Genomic DNA, 20,063 nt, shown 5'->3' with positions numbered 1-20,063 from the left:
CCTCCTATTTCAAGTGTGATTTCAGTCTGTTTCTGGTGGTTCTTTTCTCCTTTGGCTGCTTCCTTTGGAATTCCAAATTAGTTTCTTTCCCTTTAGGCTCTTTGGAAACTATCTGCCATTAGAGATTTTTAATTGGCTTATTTGCCCTGATTCTGATTTCTTTCTTTTAAATTATTTTCTTTCCAGGAAATGTGTCAAATAAAAATTTTATTTTATTTTGTGAAATGAGGTGACTAATTTGTACAGCCTTTTTTTTATTGTGTGAAGCATTTACCTAAACTTTGGCAAAAGCTATTTAGATATATGAGAACTGTAATCCTCCCACTAAGTAGGATTTAGATAAATGGATTATGAAGGCACAGAAGGAGTTGATACCACTTACTAGGTTAAACTGTACTTTGTTACTGTTTGACAGATATACAGCTCACATTTTCTGCCTTATTGTGTGTGCCAAAAACATATTGACCTATCAAGATAGTAATGGCTTAGAAAGGGTAGGTCCATCCTCTAGGGTATATAATGCACTTACCTTTGTACGCATAAATATTGTCTGTATTTATTATTCATAGCCATTTGGGGTCCTTAAGTAACAAATACATATAGTTCATATTTGATTGCTTTATGAAATCACATCCATCCTCTCATCTCCTTCCTTTTCCCATGATTATCATGAATCTCATTCATCAAATTTCCTACATCCTAGATATTCAGATTTCCATTCATTCATTCACTTACTCATTTATTTGTATTTTTATTTGGTAAACATTTGTGGGCTACTTGGTAGATAAAAGGCACTGGGTGGGGGGTAAGATCCTTAGAAGTGCTGACAGTTTCAGTTGTTTCGGTATCAGGGAGAGGAAGTGAGAGTGAGGGATCAGAGGTGGGGACTAGGCAGCTAGACATAATTGCAGTGCAGGAAATAAATAAAATATCCTTGGATTTCAAAGGAGTGAGAGTTAACTGTCTAGGGGAGTTAGGGAAGACTGCTGATGAAGAGCACACACTGTATTGGGCCTTAAAGGATGAGCACTTGCTGGGTGAGTGCTAGGCTTTGAATATATGTATCACTCCAAAATTAACATGTTGGAACCTAACGTACAAGGAGATAATATTAAGGGGTAGGACTTTTAGGAGATGATTAGATCACAAGGGCTTTACCCATATACATGAGGTAAGTTCCTTTATCAAAAAGCCTCTTTTGCTCTTTTTCTTTGTCATGGCTCAATGTTTGTCCCCTCTGAAGGATGCAGCAATAAGGTGCCATCTTAAAGGAGAGAGCAGTCCGCACTAGATAAAGATCCTGCTGGCGCCTTGATCTTGAACTTCCCAGAACTTCAAGAAATAAATTTCTGTTGTTTATCAATTACCCAGTTGTGGGTGTTAGAGCAGCCCAGATGGACCAAGGCAATGAAGAAGGGTAAAACATGCCAGGCAAGGAAACAGTGGAGATTTGGGGTTGTGATAGACCATGAATGGAATCATTGTTGGGACCAAGGCTGTTGGTGTGTGGAGTGAGTGAGGAGAGGGGTCAGGTAAGGCTAAGCAAGTAAATTATATCAGATTGATGAGAGCCTTTGGAGAATAAGGACCTTGCTAAGGTTTGTATTTTGAGTATGACCTTTAAGCAGAGCCTGTACAGCCAGATTTGGTTTTTAAAAATTAATCATGATAGTATTGTAGAGGACGTATTAGGATGGATAAAGATGGGATCAACAGGACTATTTAGGAGGACATTGAACTAGTCTAAGTAAAAGAGGTTAACACAGGGCTGTTGTGAAGCAGAGCAAAGGTTAATGCAGATCTCTCTGGCTCCAAGTTTTGCTTTCTCCACAACTTCGTGGTTATCAAGCATTCCAAGGTGCCCATAAATTATGGCCAAGTTAGGAATCTGTTGTTTTTCTTTTACCTTCCGTATGATCTTTTTTTTTTTTGGGGGTACTGGGGATTGAACTCAGGGGCATTCCACCACTGAGCCACACCCCCAGCCCTATTTTGTATTTTATTTCCAGCTCTATTTTGTATTTTATTTAGAGATCTGGTCTCACTGAGTTGTTTAGTGCCTTGCTTTTGCCAAGGCTGGCTTTGAACTCTTGATCCTCTTGCCTCAGCCTCCAGAACTGCTGAGATTACAGGTATATGCTACTGTACCCAGCTCGATATGATCTTGAATCAGTATTATGATATGAACTTTTTCTCTCCTCACTTTTGAGGAGGGGTGGGATTGGCAGTTCATCGTACCCATCTGTTCTTAGGACATATGCTGCCCTCCCCGTCAATTAAAGAATATATCAGCATCGTCCAATAAGTGGCAGCGACAAGTAGCCTTGGTCCTACCAAGTCATTCTAAATGTATGTTAAAGGTTTTTTATTACATTACTGTATTTTTCATTATAATATATCTTCTACATATAATAAAAGTCAGTAGAAAATTGGACTTAAAACAGATAATGTAATATAACAAAACTTTTAGGACTTGGCAGAGAAATTAAATTTTTCATTGAAATTGACCATCTGCTCTCTCACTTTCCTTACTACTTCACCATTGATAGGAATAAAGAGAACATATCTGTTCAGTTTGAAAATTATTTCTGGGTTACGGCATCAATATTTTATAACTGTATCCTGATGATATATGTGAAGTGTGTAAGCGAATTCTGATATTTTTAAGATTTATATTGCAATTTTGTTTTCATTCGCTGTGTGAAGAGTAATATCTTTATCCCTTTAGAAGTAGAAATCATTATTTCTACTTTATCAGAAATCATTGCAATTTTATAGACTTTTGGTCTTTGATATGCAAGTATTAACTTTTACTTTATTGCAGTAAACCTTAAATAAAACATATGCCTTTATTTTCTGCCTTGGTAGCTAGAAGACCTTGTAATAGTATATAGAAGTTAAAAGAAAAACTGATATCTGCTTATGTAAATATATAGATATTGCTTTACTGCATGGGTAGATAGACGGATAGATGGATGAGCATATTTAGATAGATATAGAGCTATATAGCAACATCCACACCTGTAGATATTCTTTGAGCATCTATATGTCAGGTGCCATTCTTGCAAAGCACTGCAATGCATTGGCTCAGAGGAGTGGGCACAGAGGACCCATAAAACAGTGTGATGCATGGGAGCCAGCTCCCTGGAATAGTGAGTGAGTGAGGATGCTGAGCTGGAGGAGATGAAGTCAAATTGTGAAGGATTTACATGCCCTAGTCAGAGTGGCCTTCCTAAGGGGCAGTTAATGTTCCCAAGCATTGAAGGTACGCAGATGGCATGACAAAGCTCTCTTTGGATGTTGGAAAGGTCACATCAGCAGACAGGAGAAGTTTTGGAGGTGGTGATATTGGAGGCATGGTGCACTCTGAAGTTGGAAGTGATGGAGAATGAGCGGAGGCAGAGGCTCCACTGCCTTGAGTACATGGTGGAGCTGCTCCTTATCTTTAGCCTTCTGACGTTGTGAGGATAGGAGCAGCAGCAGCAGCATTCTGTAGGAGGCTCTACGAAGATAATACATACAGGATAGTAAGATGTTCTCTGTGTAGTGGTTGTCTTAACAGTACTTTTTGTTGTGATAGTCTCAAAAACCATACCATGGTTTTTATATGAATTTCAATTTTAGAAGAAAATAATAGATACTGCAAGAAAATAAAGTAGAAACAAGGCCTTTAACTTCCTTTTCTTCAAAACTGCCTATGATTTATTTATTCTTCATTTACAACTACTTCATACTATCTTGTTTTTAAATAAAGTTAATACCGATGGTCAAAAATGTATAGCTGAATAATACCCCATAAAGATGAATGATTTTTATGTCTTTATGTATCACTTTAAAATAATTTAGTTAAAAAAATAAATGCTTAAGTATTTGAAAAGAAAATGAACAAGACAGGGATGCCCTCTTTCACCACTTCTATTCAACATCATCCTTGAAACACTTGCCAGAACAATTAGACAGACCAAAGAAATTAAAGGGGTACAAATAGGAAAAGAACTAAAGCTGTTACTATTTGCTGATGACATGATCCTATATTTAGAAGATCAAAAAAACTCCACTAGAAAACTTGTAGAACTAATAAATGAATTCAGCAAAGTAGCAGGATATAAAATCAATATGTGTAAATCTAATGCATTTCTATTCATAAGTGATGAATCCTCTGAAAGAGAAATTAGGAAAACCACTCCATTCATAGTAGCCTAAAAAAATAAAATACTTGGGAATTAATCTAACAAAAGAGGTGAAAGACCTCTACAATGAAAACTACAGAAAATTAAATAAAGAAATTGAAGAAAACCTTCAAAGATGGAAAGATTTCCTATGTTCTTGGATAGGCAGAATTAACATTGTCAAAATGGCCATTCTACCAAAGGCTCTGTACATCCAATGTAATTCCAATTCAAATCCCAATGGCATTCCTCATAGAAATAGAGAAAGCAATCATGAACTTCATCTGGAAGAACAAGAGACCTCAAATAGCCAAAACAATCCTGAGTACAAAAAGTGAAACAGGAGGAATCACAATACCAGACATTAAACTACAGAGCAATAGTAACAAAAACAGCATGGTATTGGCACCAAAATATACAGGCAGACCAATGGTACAGAATAGAAGACACAGAGACAAAACCACATAAATACAGTCATCTAATACTAGACAAAGGAGCCAAAAACATAAAATGGAGAAAAGATAGCCTGTTCAACAAATGGTGCTGGGAAAACTGGAAATCCATATGCAGTTAAATGAAATTAAACCTCTGTCTCTCACCCTGCGTAAAACTCAATTCAAAATGGATCAAGGACCAGAGACCCTGCACCTCATAGAAGACAAAATAGGCCTGAATCTTCATCATGTTGGCTTAGGATCAGACTTCCTCAATAATTTAACTCCAAAGCACAAGAAATCAAAGCAAGAATCAATAAATGGGATGGACTCAAACTAAAAAGTTTTTTCTCAGCAAAGGATACAATCAAGAATGTGAAGAGAGAACCTACAGAGTGGGAGAAAATCTTCTCCACATGCACTTCAGATAGAGCACTTATCTCCAAAATTTATAAAGAACTTACAAAACTTTACACCAAAAATACAAAGAACCCAATCAATAAATGGGCCAAGGAACTGGACAGACACTTTAAAGAAGAAGGCACATAGGCAGTTAATAAATATATGAAAAAGTGTTCAACATCTCTAATAATTAGAGAAATGCAAATTAAAACAACTCTTTAAGATTTCATCTTACTCCAATTAGAATGGCTATTATCAAGAACACAAACAATAATAGATGTCGGTGTGGATGTGGGGTAAAAGGCACACTTTTACATTGCTGTTGGAGTTGCAAATTGGTGCAACCACTCTGGAAAGCAGTGTGGAGAATCCTCAGAAAACTTGGAATGGACCCACCTTTTGACCCAGTTATCCCTCTCCTTGGTTTATACCCAAAGGACTTAAAATCAGCATACTACATTAACACAGCCACATCAATGTTTATAGCAGCTCAGTTCACAATAGCTTGATTGTGCAACCAACCTAGATGCCCTTCAACAGATGAATGGAAAAAGAAACTGTGGTATATATACATAATGAAATATTATTCAGCCATAAAGAAGAATAATGTTATGACATTTGCAAATAAATGGGTGGAATTTGAGAATATCATGTTAAGTGAAGTAAGCCAAGCCCAAAAAACCAAAGGCTGAATGTTTTCCCTGATAAGTGAAGAATGATATATAATAGGGGTGTGGGGTGGGGAGGGAGAGAAGAATGGGGAAACTTTAGATTATGTAGAAGGACATGAAAGGGAGGGGGGTATTAAAAATGGTAGAATGAAACAGACATCATTACCCTATGTACATGTATGATTACATGAATGGTATGAATCTACATCGTGTGCAACCATAGAAACGAAATGATGTACCCCATTTGTGTTCAATGAATCAAAATGCAGTCTGTAAAAAAATTAAAAGATAAATTTTAAAAAATATTTAAAAAAAGAAAAGAAAATGTGTGGCTATGTTAGTCAGCTTTCATTACTATAATGGAATACTTGAGACAATCAGCTATTCTAAAGAGGAAATGTTTACTTTGGCTCTTAGTTTTGGAGGTCTCAGTCCATGGTCAGTTGGCCCATTGGTTTTGGGCCTTCACAAGGCAGTACCTCATGGTGAGAGCTGTTGCAGAGGAAGCTATCATCTCATGGTGGCTGAAAAGCCAGGAAAGAGGAGTTGGCTGGGTTGCTAATCCCATTAAAGGACATTATTCCAGTGACCTAACTTCCTTCCACTATGCCAGCCCTCCTAAAGGTTTCACCACCTCCACAGGCTGGTGACCAAGCCTTCAACAAGCCACCTTTGAGGGACGTTCCAGATCCAAACTATAGTAGTAACTATAAAAAAAAAAAACCATTTGATTGTTATGCTTGCAGTATACCAGAACAAAGGAAAAAGGATGGGTTTGAAATTCCTGCCATCAGACCATATTATCCAAACTTGTAATTTTAACTAAAATGCTTCTTTTGGACCCACAATATGTTATTATTCATAGCTAATTAACAAATATATAGGTAGCTTATAATATTTTTCATTTAGTAACTATTTGTTATCTTCTCCTCACAGTATAACTCAAAGCACTAGAAGGTATATTTCAAGCATTGGCACCTATATTTCTGTGATCCGAACAAACAAAAGTAAAAAAAGTAAAATGTTCATTAATCTTTAACTGAGGTCCTACAATTACTTGTGTCCGTTTTGACAATGTTCAGTGAAAGGACTTATATCAAGGGACATGTTTTCCTCTTACCTCCTAATGAGTATCAGTACCTATGGGTATTACATGAGTTGTTCACTGAGGGGAAAGACCTTCTTAAATATAAGTAGCAGACATTCTCAAACATGGCTGAACATTGCATGACTTTCTGTTTACTAGCTATTGTGTCAAGTTAGTATTCATGGAACAAACGCAGAAACCAACTTTATGCTGAAGAGGAAATTGTTAGGAGAACATCAGTTTTTAGGCAGAATTGATGGGAAAGCTGCACAGCCATGCTCAGAAAGTAAGCAAGAACCAAAGAAGTAAGGTGGCTAGACTTTCAGCCCAGTGCATGCGGAGTCTGGCTGGAACACCCTGCTGGCCATGGTCTTGTGATGTTGTCACTGTTAACTGCCAACGATTGGTGAATGTCTTTGCCACAAGAATGGATTCTGAATGCTCTTGATTCTTTTGTTACTTTCTTCAGATTAAGGTTCCAGGCTGGAACATCTGCTCACCTGAGCTGGAACAGGGAAGATCTGCCACTCTCCAACTGCTGTGGTGGGAAACTAGCCCCCATCCCCAATAATCTTGGGACAAAAACAGGAAAGATGGTTGGCTGCTGGGGAGCTCCAGTTGATAAATACACATGAGTTTATAAGAGTCATAAAGGATTTGGAATTATTTAATAGTTGCTGTATTTAAAATAAAATGAGAGTGCTTGGTGTTCTAAGCATTATCTTCTAAGAACCAATGAAAAAGAGAAAATACAAGTATATTTGCAAGAAAAATAGTACTGATTAGATTTTGGTAGGTGGCAGTAGGTGTATGGGGGAACACAGGGAAACTTGGTGAAGGAAAAGGGGAAATTAAGAATGGTACTCAGTTTTCTGGTTTGGGGGCTTGAGTTAATGGAGGTACTAATTATTGAGATGGGGTACACAAGAAACATCATAAGAGTTGGGGATCACAGGTGTTGGGAAGAAGATATGATCTTCATTTTGAGTGTGTTCTGTTCATTGTACCTCTAGGACATTCAAGAGAGGAAGTATGTATAACACATAGATGAAGATTTGGATATACAGTCTTGAAACTGTACTAAATATATAGAGAATTATGAATCATAGCCATGTTGATAGGAATTTAATCTTCGGAGTTAAATGCGATTGCCCTGGGAGCTCTGTAAAATGAGAAAAGAGCAGGATTTAGAACATGACCCATCATGACTGTTTAAGAAACAGGCAAAATTAGAGGAGCCCATAAAGGAAGCTGAGAAAGTTTGACTCACGTTATAGGAGGAAATGTAAAAGAACATTTATTTTCTTTATGGTGACTTCATAAATCACATGTTCTGTCTAGGACAGTGGTTTTTCACATGTTAGTATAAAAATCATCTGGAATGCTTGCTAAAATTTGTTTTCCTGTACCTATGCCCAGAGATTCCTGTATAGCAAGTGCTGGATTTTTAGCAGGTATTCAAGATAAGTGATTTCTTGAAATATACTTTGGGAAACAACTTTCTAGGAAACCATGTGAAATGGTTAGTGTCAGAGATGCTGAGGGTCCTGATTCTTACCACTTAACCATTTGTGTGACTGTAAGTTGGTTAATCTAAGGTTTGTTTTCCCGTCAGTGTTGGGGATATAATATATACCTTCTGTCACTTAGAATTATTACAAGGCATATGTGAAATGTGCTATATTAAGTTCCTGACACATTAAAGGAGTTTGCTAAATGTGTGTTGTCTTTTTGGGAACTTAAAAAACCCAGAACACAGCTGTAAAACTAAAAGACAGTGAAAAAGTAGAAGGAAATTTCTGTCATTAGCCTTGTGTGTTATGTTTTGTAGGAGATCAGAGCCAACTGCTTTTACCTTGAATGTACTGAATTAGAATTGTGTAAAATTAAGTTACTGACTTAATGGATTTCATTATCTAGTTTCTCCTAGCAGCCTGTACGTGTTGAGCTTGAGCAGCAGGGTAGAGGCAAGGTTAAAGTGTGAAGTAGAAGCCTAGGGAAATTTAATAGGGGGGCCAACACTTCAGACATCTGGCAGGCATCAGTGTGTTATAGCATACTATAAAAACTAATATTCAAAATGATGCTGCTAGATTGTCAAGAAAACATTAAATTAGGTTTAAAACACATTGAGAAAGTTAAGGCAGTATATATTTAAGAAAGATTTCCATCACAAAGACCAAAAATTTTAAAAGTTTTGGCACTTAAGGGAATAAATTTCTGCTATGTATGAAGTTCACTAAGATAAAATATTTTGTTAGTCTTTCACAGTTATGGGTAAATGAACTTATATACCTTGTTTCTAATTCAATTGGCATTTAACTGTTTTTAACAATCTGTGTCAAATCAACAGATGTTCTTGAAACTATCCCAGAAAACCCTGTGGAACTAACCGGTATATATGAATTTTTGTGAATAACCATGCTGAAGTTTTTCTCTATCCAGAGTGAAACCAATGTGAGGGAGAAGAGCAGGTCTTATTATAACCTTGTCTCCCGATTTCATGCCTTGGACCTCTTGTATAATGTTTATTAAAGGGAAATATGGCTACTTTATTTTTTTTTTATTTTTTCGTGCCTTTTTATGTTTGCATACTATATTATTTTTATTTTTTTAATATATGTATATATATATATATATATATATATATATATACACACATACACATATATAGTGTGCTTGTGTGTGTGTGTGTGAGTGTGGTGCTGAGGAGTGAACCCAGGGCTTTGTGCATGGAAAGCAAGCACTCTACCAACTGAGCTATATTCCCAGCCCTTTTTAAAAATATTTTTATTGGTGCATTGTAAATATACATAATGGCGGAATTTTTTGTTTTGTATTCACACATGTATACAATGTAACAGTATAATTTGGCTAATATCATTCCCCACCTTCTCCACCTTCCCCTTTCACTCCCCTCCTGTCTCTTCTTGGTCCCTTTCTTATACTCTACTGATTTCCCTTCCATTTTAATAAGATTCCCTCCCCCATTTCTCTTTTCCTTTTTCCTAACTGGCACATATGAGAAAAAACATATGACTCTCTAAGCTACTTTATGATTAGGATTGTACAAAATCTATTGGGAAGGAGTTAGGAATTTCCTTCTATTCAGCCTTTCTGGTTCTACATCCCTACTCCACTTGGCTGTTTATATGATTCTTTATCCTCACTCAAACAAGTAGGTCTAAGTATTAGTTTCTTTTTATTACTTTTACTTGGTTAAACAATATCATCTTTTGTTTCACGGACTTGGGTCTGTCTTTGGCAGAATGAAGTTTTCTTCTGTTACGTCTTTGATTATTGGCGCTATTTTGTTACTCATCTTCCCGAACACTCTTTTTCCTTACGTTGTATTTTTGTCAGTCCTCCATGTCCGTCATATTACCTTTTCTCCCTATCCTTCTTTACTCTTTTTTCCTATATGCTGAGTGAGCTTTTCAAGGTACACATGATCTGGTTTTCAGCAATGTCAATTTTACTTTTTATCACGCCACTTTTAATACATCATTTGTTTAGCTGCTGCATTTTCCATTTCCTTATACAGTTTTTCCCTTGCTTTGCTGACTTCATGTCAGTCTCTACATGTCTCAGCCATTTCCCTTTTTATTTATATTGCATCGCTTCATCTTCTCTTTTAAAATTTGTGTTTTTCTTTTATAAAAGATGCAAGGCAATGGCTAAAGCTTACTTTGGTTTCTCTGACTTTGTTTATAATTTCTGCATCTCAAAATCTTACATTTTTGTATTACATAATATTTTTCTGACACCTGTTTGTTTGCATTTCTTTTACCTGTCCTGAAACAATGACATATCTGTATAATCTGGAATGCTTATAATAAATAGAATTCATTCTCTCTGGTTTTCCTCTTACTCTAATGGAAGATCTGCTGCATGATCCTATAATGCATTTCTGAGAATTTTTTCTAAAGTGTATCTACTAGTGCAAATTGGGGTCTCCTAATCTTGCTACTTCCTAAAAATCTAGTGCAGAAAGGTCTCCTGTTCCCTCCAGCTTTTCCGAACTCAGTCTTTGTAGAGCCAATTTTACATCTCCAGATGTAGACTTCCATTCTTTGTACATTTCCACTTTCATGTATTACACTGATAAGAATATTAGACCTAAGGTAGAGGTCAAAACATAGGTTTTAGAGCAGACGGATCTAGTGAGTGAAGAGATTGAACCCTGTGTGGCAGAGAGGAGAGGTGACTTTCCTCCATATCTGGTCCCTGAAAACTCTTTTTCTCCATGGTGGTGGTGGTGAGTTTAAGGAAATTTTTCAAAATTGTCCTGGATGGTTTGGATATATTTCCTCAGATTACTTTTACTTTCTGTAGTGGAAAGTAAATTCCTTTTGCAGTCTAATGGATCACTGACTATTTGTGGAGTGAGTGTGTGTGTGTGTATGTGTGTGTGTGTGTGTGTGTGTGTGTGTGCGTACGTGTATTTTCAGTGGAAAAGTAGGAAAGGTCTGATAAAGTGTTATAATGCTACCTGGCTTGTTTAAAGTGCTTTATATAAATTTGTTGAATGAGAAAATGAATGCTTTCATTTTTTTTTAAAGAATTTTAGAACCAACCGTTCTTAACCATTTATTATTTTAACACTTTACCCTCAATATTTCTCTGGTTAAATATTTTGCAAAGTAGGCTTTGGGAGTACCAGATCCATAAAATATTCTGTGAAAAAAGGTTCCATAGATGAATAATTTTTGGAAATGGTTCATACTAAATCTTTTTCTTAGAAATTGTCAGTATGTAAATATACTAAGGGTCCCAAGAACATGTTGATCTAATCTGAACTCACTCCCCACAAAACTTTTTAACTTTCTTTAATTCAGCACCAGTCTTCCCAAACTTACCTAATCATAGAAACCTATTAAGACCTCATAAAACACACTTCAAGAAATGCTATAATTTTAAAGTATAGTTTGTGAACTTCATACTGAATTTGTAGACTTTTCAACCAAATAACTTTCGATTTTTTAATTGAATTTTTCAGTCTTCTGGATATACAAATTATGACTAAATACAATTAAATCGTCCAGGTTTAAGTCAAGAATTTCTGAATCATATTTATTCTTATTCCACAATTTGGATAAGATATGATCTCCATGATCTTTTAAAAATATATGTTACTGTAGGCATTAAATTAGTTTATTTAAAGAAAGGATATATATACACATATAATATTTACATATATCCAAAAAAAAATATATATATATTATTGATGGACTGAGCTAAGAGAGCCTTTTATCTCATGTTACAGGAGCATGTCTCTATTTTCTCTGAGACTAGTAAAATGGACAGTTTGTCCCTACTCATGGTTTCAATATTGCGTGTTAATTTGGGAAATAAACCTATAGCTGTGCAGCTTTTCTTTTTTTTTTTGTTTTTTTGTTTTTTTGTGGTACTGGGGATTGAACTCAGGGCCTTGTGCTTGCAAGGCAAGCACTCTACCAGCTGAGCTATCTCCCCAGCCCTCTGTGCAGCTTTTCTATCAAAATGGCACAACCAAGTGAGCTGGGAAAGCTAATTTTATTTTCAGTTTGAGAGTATTAAATCCTTTGTTGCATTTGTATTTTGTCTTTAAAGTTATATCTGACCAAACCTCAAGTCATCTTTTCTTTCAATCTTCATTATTAGATTCAAGTGCGCTTCTACTAGTTCAGCTGTTCATTGACTGGTTAAGAAACCTCAATTTTTGTAACTAATGCATCTATGCTTGCTTTTCCTCTTTTCTCCACCCAAATATTTTGTTTTCACATTACATCTTTTTTTGTTACTAGTTTTGTTTTGCTTTGTATTTAAAATTTTCAGCTAGATTTGGGAGTTTTGTTGTTTTAAGAAAATATTTTTTCTTTTGATGATGGTGGAAAGGAGTTGGTAAAAGGAGATAATGGTAAATGAAACCCAGAAACTTTCAACTAGACAGGTTTTCCCATAGACTTTCTAAATCTGAAAGAACCAGACTTGGTAGTTGGTTGTCTAGCCAGTTCTTAGTTCTAGTTCTTAGGTATTCCCCGTATACAAAGGTCTTATTTCCACACTTCATTCTGAACAAGACCACATATACAGACCTCTTTCTCTGGTTCCCATAGATATCCTTTTTAGACCCAACTGTCCCCAGTGCACCCATATTTTAGAATTAAAAATGATATCTAGAAATGTTATTTAAGCATTACATTACTAAAACAAATGACCAAAATTACTCTTTTCTAGGAGTTGACAAAAAAACTATATATTTATATTTGCTGTAGTAAGTGAAATTCTAACTGTGATTTTATCTTCAACAGACAAACAACAGAAAGGTGAATTTTCAATAGACGGCTATGATGTCAGAATGAATAACACCCTTAGGAAGGATGCAAAGAAAGATTGTTGTTTTGAAATCTCTGCTCCTGATAAACGAATCTATCAGGTTGGAGTTTTTATGTTGCCTTGAAATTAAGTTGATAAGATGTTCTGGTTTCATTTATAGAGACATTAGCATTTTGTTAAAACAAGGCTCACTGACATGTTAGTAATAATAAAAAAATACTGGTTTTTGTACATTGGACATTCATATAAGAGAAAATACATTTTAAAAAATTCAGATTACTTCAAGTGATATCTTCTTCAAAAGGATCAAGTGAATATATAATTTATCAATTACTTTACATATAGCATTTTATATCTATTTTAATAGAGCAGTATGATTTCCTAAAAGAATTACATAGCAGAGTGAAATTATCAAAGGAAAAATATTAAAGTGTTAATGCATATTGTATTGCTTAGGGGTGTGGGAGAAAATGAAGATAAAGACACGTATCAGCTCTGCAATTCAAGAGCTATCAGCTAGGCATCAATATGGAATGTATGTTTAATAAGTTTTAAATATCTGAGATCGCAGTTGAAAGCCAGTTAATTAAGTTGTCAGGTAGTGTGTTGGAATCTGACAAGAACATTTTTAAGAAAACTGTACCCAGCAGTCTAAAGAAATTCATGGGTGTCTTCTAATTGTCAAGGGCAAATTTTGTTCATCAGTTCTGTCTTTGACATTGATGAAGAGAAGCAGCTTTTTTTCCTGCACAGCTGCCAGCTGCTGATCAGAGTTTCAAATCCATCATCCTCTGCTTCAATTACGTAAATTTGTCAAAATTAACTGTACATTATAAGAAGCATCCTTGCAAGAAAAGTACCACTAGACATGAAAAGAATTACTAATGGTCTTAAAGAAATGATAAGAATGCAACATACTTTTTATTTCTACCGTGGTGATTTTTGTTCTTATTGTTTGTTCTTTAATTAGTTTACAGCAGCTTCTCCCAAAGATGCTGAGGAATGGGTACAGCAGCTGAAATTTGTATTACAAGGTAAGAGCATCAACTGAACATGCAATCATGATATTTAAATGCTAAATAACTGAGTAGTTTGGTTTTCATGTACAAAAGCTTATTGACTTCAATGAGAATGATGAAGGGAAATGACTGGTTTAATATAGACTATTTACTTTAGATTCATACAAGCATCTTTTCTATAAATGCCAGTTGGCAACTTTAAAATCACATATTTACAAAACAATCAACTTTAAAAATATTTTAAATGAAGAGGAATGTGCAGAAAATATTATTACTACTTAGTAGGATTGTGTTTATTGAGGAAATATCATTTTAAAAGCCTCTTTTGCATCCCTTTAAAATTCACTTCATGAAACATTTTATAGATATGGAATCTGATATTATTCCTGAGGACGATGATGAAAAAGGAGAATTATATGATGACGTTGACCATCCTCTACCAACCAGCCAGCCACCAACAAGTGGGCAGCCAATAGATGATGAAATTTATGAGGAACTTCCAGGTATTTATTGTCTGGTGATTCACTTAAAGATAATTTCGGTTCTTTTTGCACACACCCACGTGTGTGTGTGTGTGTGTGTGTGTGTGTGTGTGTGTGTAATTTGTCTTCAAGTTGACACTTGAGTAGAGAATGGTGAGCTATTAGGAACAAGGACAAAGAAAATCTTCAAAGCCCTATTTTACAAAAATGGTTCTGCTTGAGGTATTTCAAGTGAGTGGATGTATGCTTAGGAAAAGTGAATGGAACATTAAAATGAAGCAGATACAATCCTAATCTCTTGGGACTTTTGGCTCATTAGCATTGTTTATGCTACATAATTTTTTAATTAAAAAATTGACTTGCCTTACAGTTTTTTCCACCAACTCACACATCATTTTTTATTTATACATCTTGGAACTTCCATTAACCAGAAGTTCCACGCACACCCCATATGTCATCAACTTCTGCCTCTTTTCCTCCTTGCTGTAGTGTGTCCCATTGTCTTGGAGGAATGCTGAGGAAAGATAAACAAAGGCCTTTTGGAGACTTGAAGTCTTCCTTACTGATATTTTAGCATCAATATGAAATGGAAGATTTCTTACGTAAATTCTCAGGCCTGGTTTAGTGTTCACGTGCCTTAGTATCTGTTATGTGACATAAAATGACCTATTGGCTAATTGACTTGTGATTTTGAGAATCAAACTAAAATAGATAGACATCTGAAATTTAGGATTCTTAGGATATAACAACATTTGGGGAATTGTATTATTACAAACCCTCTAAGTTGAAATGAACCTTTTTCCTGACCATTAAAAAATCAGTAGTAGAGAAGAAAAAGGGATTATAAGCAAAAAGGTGAGATTTAACTAACATCTCATATAGAAAAGCTATTTTTCTCTTGACTAGAACAATTTAATGACATGGTGTAAACCTTTTAAATTGATTTAGAAAATAATTTAGATGTTCCAAATTAATGTACAAATGTCACTGCAACACAGTCAATAAAACCTAATAACCAGAGCCTAGACTTTAGAGTAAAAAAAATTTAAATTCTGGACTAGTTCAATGAACTTGTAAGTTAATTTCTTCATCTATAAAATGGGGCTAATATCATTGGGAGGTGCAAGTGTAATTTAGCACAGTGTTTGAATATTTCTATTATTTGGTGCAACTCTTCATTTATAGCCTTTTCCTTTCTGGTTTATCCTAAGGAAATGACATTTGCCATAGCATCAGTTACTCTTATGTAGCAAAGAATATTCTTTGACTACTTGTTTTTAGTCATATCATATCATTAGTACAGTTATTTCAATGTTCAAAATATTTGAGAGAACTCATGAGATACATACTTATGTAAAATGGAAGAGTGTAGTACCTTTGAACATGATATTGTCATATGCATTTCATCCCTTTAAAGTCCTAGAGTGACTGTTATAATTGTTGAATTAACTGTGAAGTTCTGTGTTTCTTCAGCTTGACTATTCTTTCCCTGCTACCTGAAGAACAAAAAATCAATCAAGAATAAAGATCAAATGTTCATAGTTTTTTTCCATAATAAAGACAAGGAAGATCTCCCGTAAATAGCTTGAAATTTAAAAATATGAAACATCTTCTCTAACAGCTGTTCTTTCTCATCCTTTTTTGGCCTAAGGCCACATAATTGTTGTAAATAACTGGTTAGTCTAAGTAGTGTTACTTCTTGCTGTGGTACTGGGGGAAATTTAAGCTGCTCTGGGATTTCTTTGCCCCTGGCTGGGATCCCCAGTTGCTGTACAAAGTGTTTGAGCTTGATAGAGCCTGCAACTGTGCCCCTGGGAAGGGCCCTCTTGGAGGCAGCTGTGGAATGTCTGGTGCTTCTTTCTTCCCCAGTGTAACCCAGAGCCTCGTCAACATCTGCACCATTCAGCAAGTTTGTCAGAGTTTGAGCCAGCAGCTACAGAGGGGATTTTTCTTAGGGAAGCCCCTAAAGTTAGTTCAGAGTTTTTGTTTATTTAATATCTAAAACTAGAAAGGTAACTTTTTGTAATTAAAAAAATTCTTTCAGGATAGGAATTAAACCTACTGCTTTCACTTCTGTGACATTTTAATTTTGAGGTGAAGATGATGAGAACAGTAGAAAAGCATAGAGCCCATGTACAAACTGTTGATATTTTTCTGACTCTGTACAAAGAACTATGTATCTGTGAAGTCTGACTGGTTAAGTTGCCAGAATTAAATAGTACTACCATTTCAACACAATTTTCTGTCAATTACATATTATTGAAAACTAATCCTCTTAGTTGAAAGATGAGGCCTACAGATGTATTTGAAGAAAAATCTAAGCAGTCAACATGGTACTTTAAATGATAAATCTCTTTTTCTGGGAAATCAAGCTCTTACTTTAATAAGTGTATTTTTTTTAAATGAAGTAAACCTTCAGTTTTTAAGTCTAAGGAGTAAGAAGAAAACCTTGTTTAAAAAATTATATTGCAAAATATCCCTTGGAAAAATGTTCATAATTCCATGGGAGTGTAAATAGTTTCATTGTAATTGTTTTTCAGTTAGAATATTCTAATTTTATTACAGCACCTTCACTTTAATTTCTTGTTCATTAATTTTTAACTAACTTCATAAAAGAATAAGGATAAATTTCTAGGGTTCTTTGTGCTTAGGGAATTTATACATATGGTAGAAAAGAGTAGAGGAAATGATATTTCTGGGGAATGGTAAAGGTATTTGGCTTTTCTTCAAAGACCCCAATTCTTTGGCATCTTTTGTGTTTTATTACTAATTAGCATAAGCCAGTTGGGTTTGCATATCTTGTGATATCACTATAGCATATTTTTTATATTATTTTTATGTTTGCACAGCTAATATGTTGGTATAAGTGTGTTAAACTATTTTATAATACAGTAATGAGTTCATTTGGCTTAGCATTTCACAATTTATTGCTCATTTTTTTCATCAAAACTCTAGAGAAGCATTTTTTGTCTGATTTTGAATTCTGAAAATGAGAAGAAATACTTGGGAAATTGTTGCAGAATTCAACCCAGCTTGTTCTTCTAGATACTATGTTACTGGAACCCCCCCACCCCCAACACACACACACACACACACCACACACTTCAGTGGCAGGAAATTGTGTGGAAACACCACCAACAAAAAGATTTTTCTGGATGGGATAGAATCAGCCTAGTAACAAGAATGGTAACCACCCATTAGCCTATTAAATCTGCCGCTTTCAGGAGAACTGCACTTGAAATGTCTCCTAGCACAGCAGACTGGAGGAGAGAGGACAGTGTAAAGCAGGAAGACAAATTTCTATTCCATTAACCTATTTTTTTTGTTAATGTGAATTCATTTTTTTTAATTGCAATGACAGATTGAACTATTCTGAGCTAGAAAAGGATATTTTTATCATTTGGTTCTTCATTTACACTTAAGTATATTCAGTCCAACCATATGTGTCTAAAATGGAATAAAAAGTAAAATGCAACTATGATTTTTTTGATGAAACTATTATGCATACATTAAAAAGAATAGTGTTTGGGTAACTTAAATTTGAAGTAATTTCTAGCAGGTGGGCACAAATGCAAATTTAATCAGAGTGGTTACAAACCCCTCAAATATATTTTAGCTTTATTTTCCTCCTGAATAATTATCATTCACATTACCAAGTAGATATCAAGGTAATAGAGACACTCTAGTCTCTGGTATTAACATTGTTATTAGCAATGGTAGGTTCTAACTTCATCAATTTTTCTCATTCCTTCTTTGGGACACAATGGAAAAATATCAGTTAACTTTCACAGAAACACATATATTCAACATTTTAATATTGTTAGTACGGGCAGCCTGTCAGTATTTTTTCTCAAACCATAGTACTGAATTATAAAGTTATTATGGTGCTATTGTGTCCAAATATATAGTATGATAAATATTTTTCCCAAGTGGATAACTAGATTGGAGTAAAATTTTTAGATGATTTAAATTCCAAAGTCTACTGAGAAGGTTATTTGAAGTTATTTAAAAAATAAGAAAAATATTCATAACTCAGGATCAATGCATGCATATACTATTTGTTTATATTTTTATCTCTGCTGAATGTAGATGTACTTTTGGTGGTCTTTATGTTGCCTATTTCAGATTATGATTCTGCTTGTCACATCGTTTTTCTCTGTCATTGACATTGCAAACAAATTTCTTCTCATTATAAAAGATGGCTTAATATATACTGAAACCCAAAATACCTGTATGCATGAAAAATACATATTCCATTGGTTGAGACATAAAATGACCCATTTTTGCAAACTGAAACTACATCTGTAGTCCTCAACCAGGGAAGATTTTAGCTCCCAGGATATATTTGACAATGTCTGGAGACATTTTTCTTAGTCACAACTAGGGTGTGTTTGTGTGTGCATGCACCTGCATTATAAACATGAAGTGGCCAGTGACACTGCTACAACAAAGAATTATCTGACCCAAAATATCAGTAGTGCTGAGGTTGTGGAACTCTGGCCACATGTATGTATAGATAGCTTTTGGTTTATCACTTTTGGTTTATTATCCATATTTCTTGAGTTATAAAGATTCATAACCCAACCTCCAGATAAGAGTTTATGCATTTTTATGGACATAATATGTGTTTTCTTACATACATAAAACAAAGTTTTCATAGAATGCTTCTAGGTTATAAGAAATCAACTGGACCTACCCATCACCATTTCCTTCAGGACAGTGTTGAAGTTCAGTCTGTCTGTCTGAGGGAAGGGAGAAAGTCCAAGGTGACCACAAAGGCAAAATAAAAGTAGGGGAGCATTTTCTCTATTCTCACAAGCTACTCTCTGTGAGGGATGAAAACAACTTTCTTTCTCTCTTTCTTTCTCTCTCTCTTTCTCTCTCTCTTTCTTTCTTTCTTTCTCTTTCTCTCTCTCTCTCTCTCTCTCTCTCTCTCTCTCTCTCTCTCTCTCTCTCCCTCCCTCCCTCCCTCCCTCCCTCCCTCCCTCCCTTCCTTCCTTCCTTCCTTCCTTCCTTCCTTCCTTTCTTTCTTTCTTTCTTTCTTTCTTTCTTTCCTTTTTCTGACATGGTAGGGGTGCTTGGTGTATCCTGTTGGGATAGGGTTGTTGTTTTGAGGCTGAAGGGGGAAGACCTGTGTATGGATGAAGGACTGGACCTTATCTAAAGGGAGAGAGGCATCCTGGGAGAATGCAGGGCTAAGAAGGTCCAGGTTACCTGGAATTCAGCAGGTGGCCATAGGAGAACTGAAACTTTATGGGACCTGAAGAGATTAGTTGACTTGAGGTGGTCCTGTGCCCTTGGAGGTGGCCTGAGAGTCACAAAGTCTGCTCCATTAAGAGGGACACACACCTGAGTGGACATCATAAACCACAGTGTGTACTTGTTTATTACTCTTGGTTCACTTTCTTTTTGTTATTGCCAAGTCTTGATTTTTAAATCTGTGTTTATAACCAATACATACCAAAAGAAAAACTGAATATT

At 35.2% G+C, this 20,063-nt stretch overlaps 1 protein-coding gene across 4 annotated transcripts in view; it reads left to right on the top strand.

The window, feature by feature from the left end:
* SKAP2 (src kinase associated phosphoprotein 2) overlaps window positions 1-20,063 on the top strand; it is a 172,103-nt gene that overhangs the window by 102,837 nt on the left and 49,203 nt on the right. For all 4 annotated transcript variants that reach the window (XM_079150585.1, XM_079150582.1, XM_079150583.1 and 1 more), the window contains 3 exons: window positions 13,057-13,181; window positions 14,052-14,115; window positions 14,466-14,603. In XM_079150585.1, the coding sequence (XP_079006711.1) occupies window positions 13,057-13,181; window positions 14,052-14,115; window positions 14,466-14,603 (327 nt within the window). The remainder of the gene's footprint in view (window positions 1-13,056; window positions 13,182-14,051; window positions 14,116-14,465; window positions 14,604-20,063) is intronic.

The sequence above is a fragment of the Sciurus vulgaris genome, assembly GCF_902686455.1.
Source record: "Sciurus vulgaris genome assembly, chromosome: 8".
Lineage (NCBI taxonomy): Eukaryota > Metazoa > Chordata > Mammalia > Rodentia > Sciuridae > Sciurus > Sciurus vulgaris.
The sequence above is the reverse complement of the archived record's forward strand: the minus strand, read 5'-3'. Positions and strand labels throughout refer to the sequence as shown.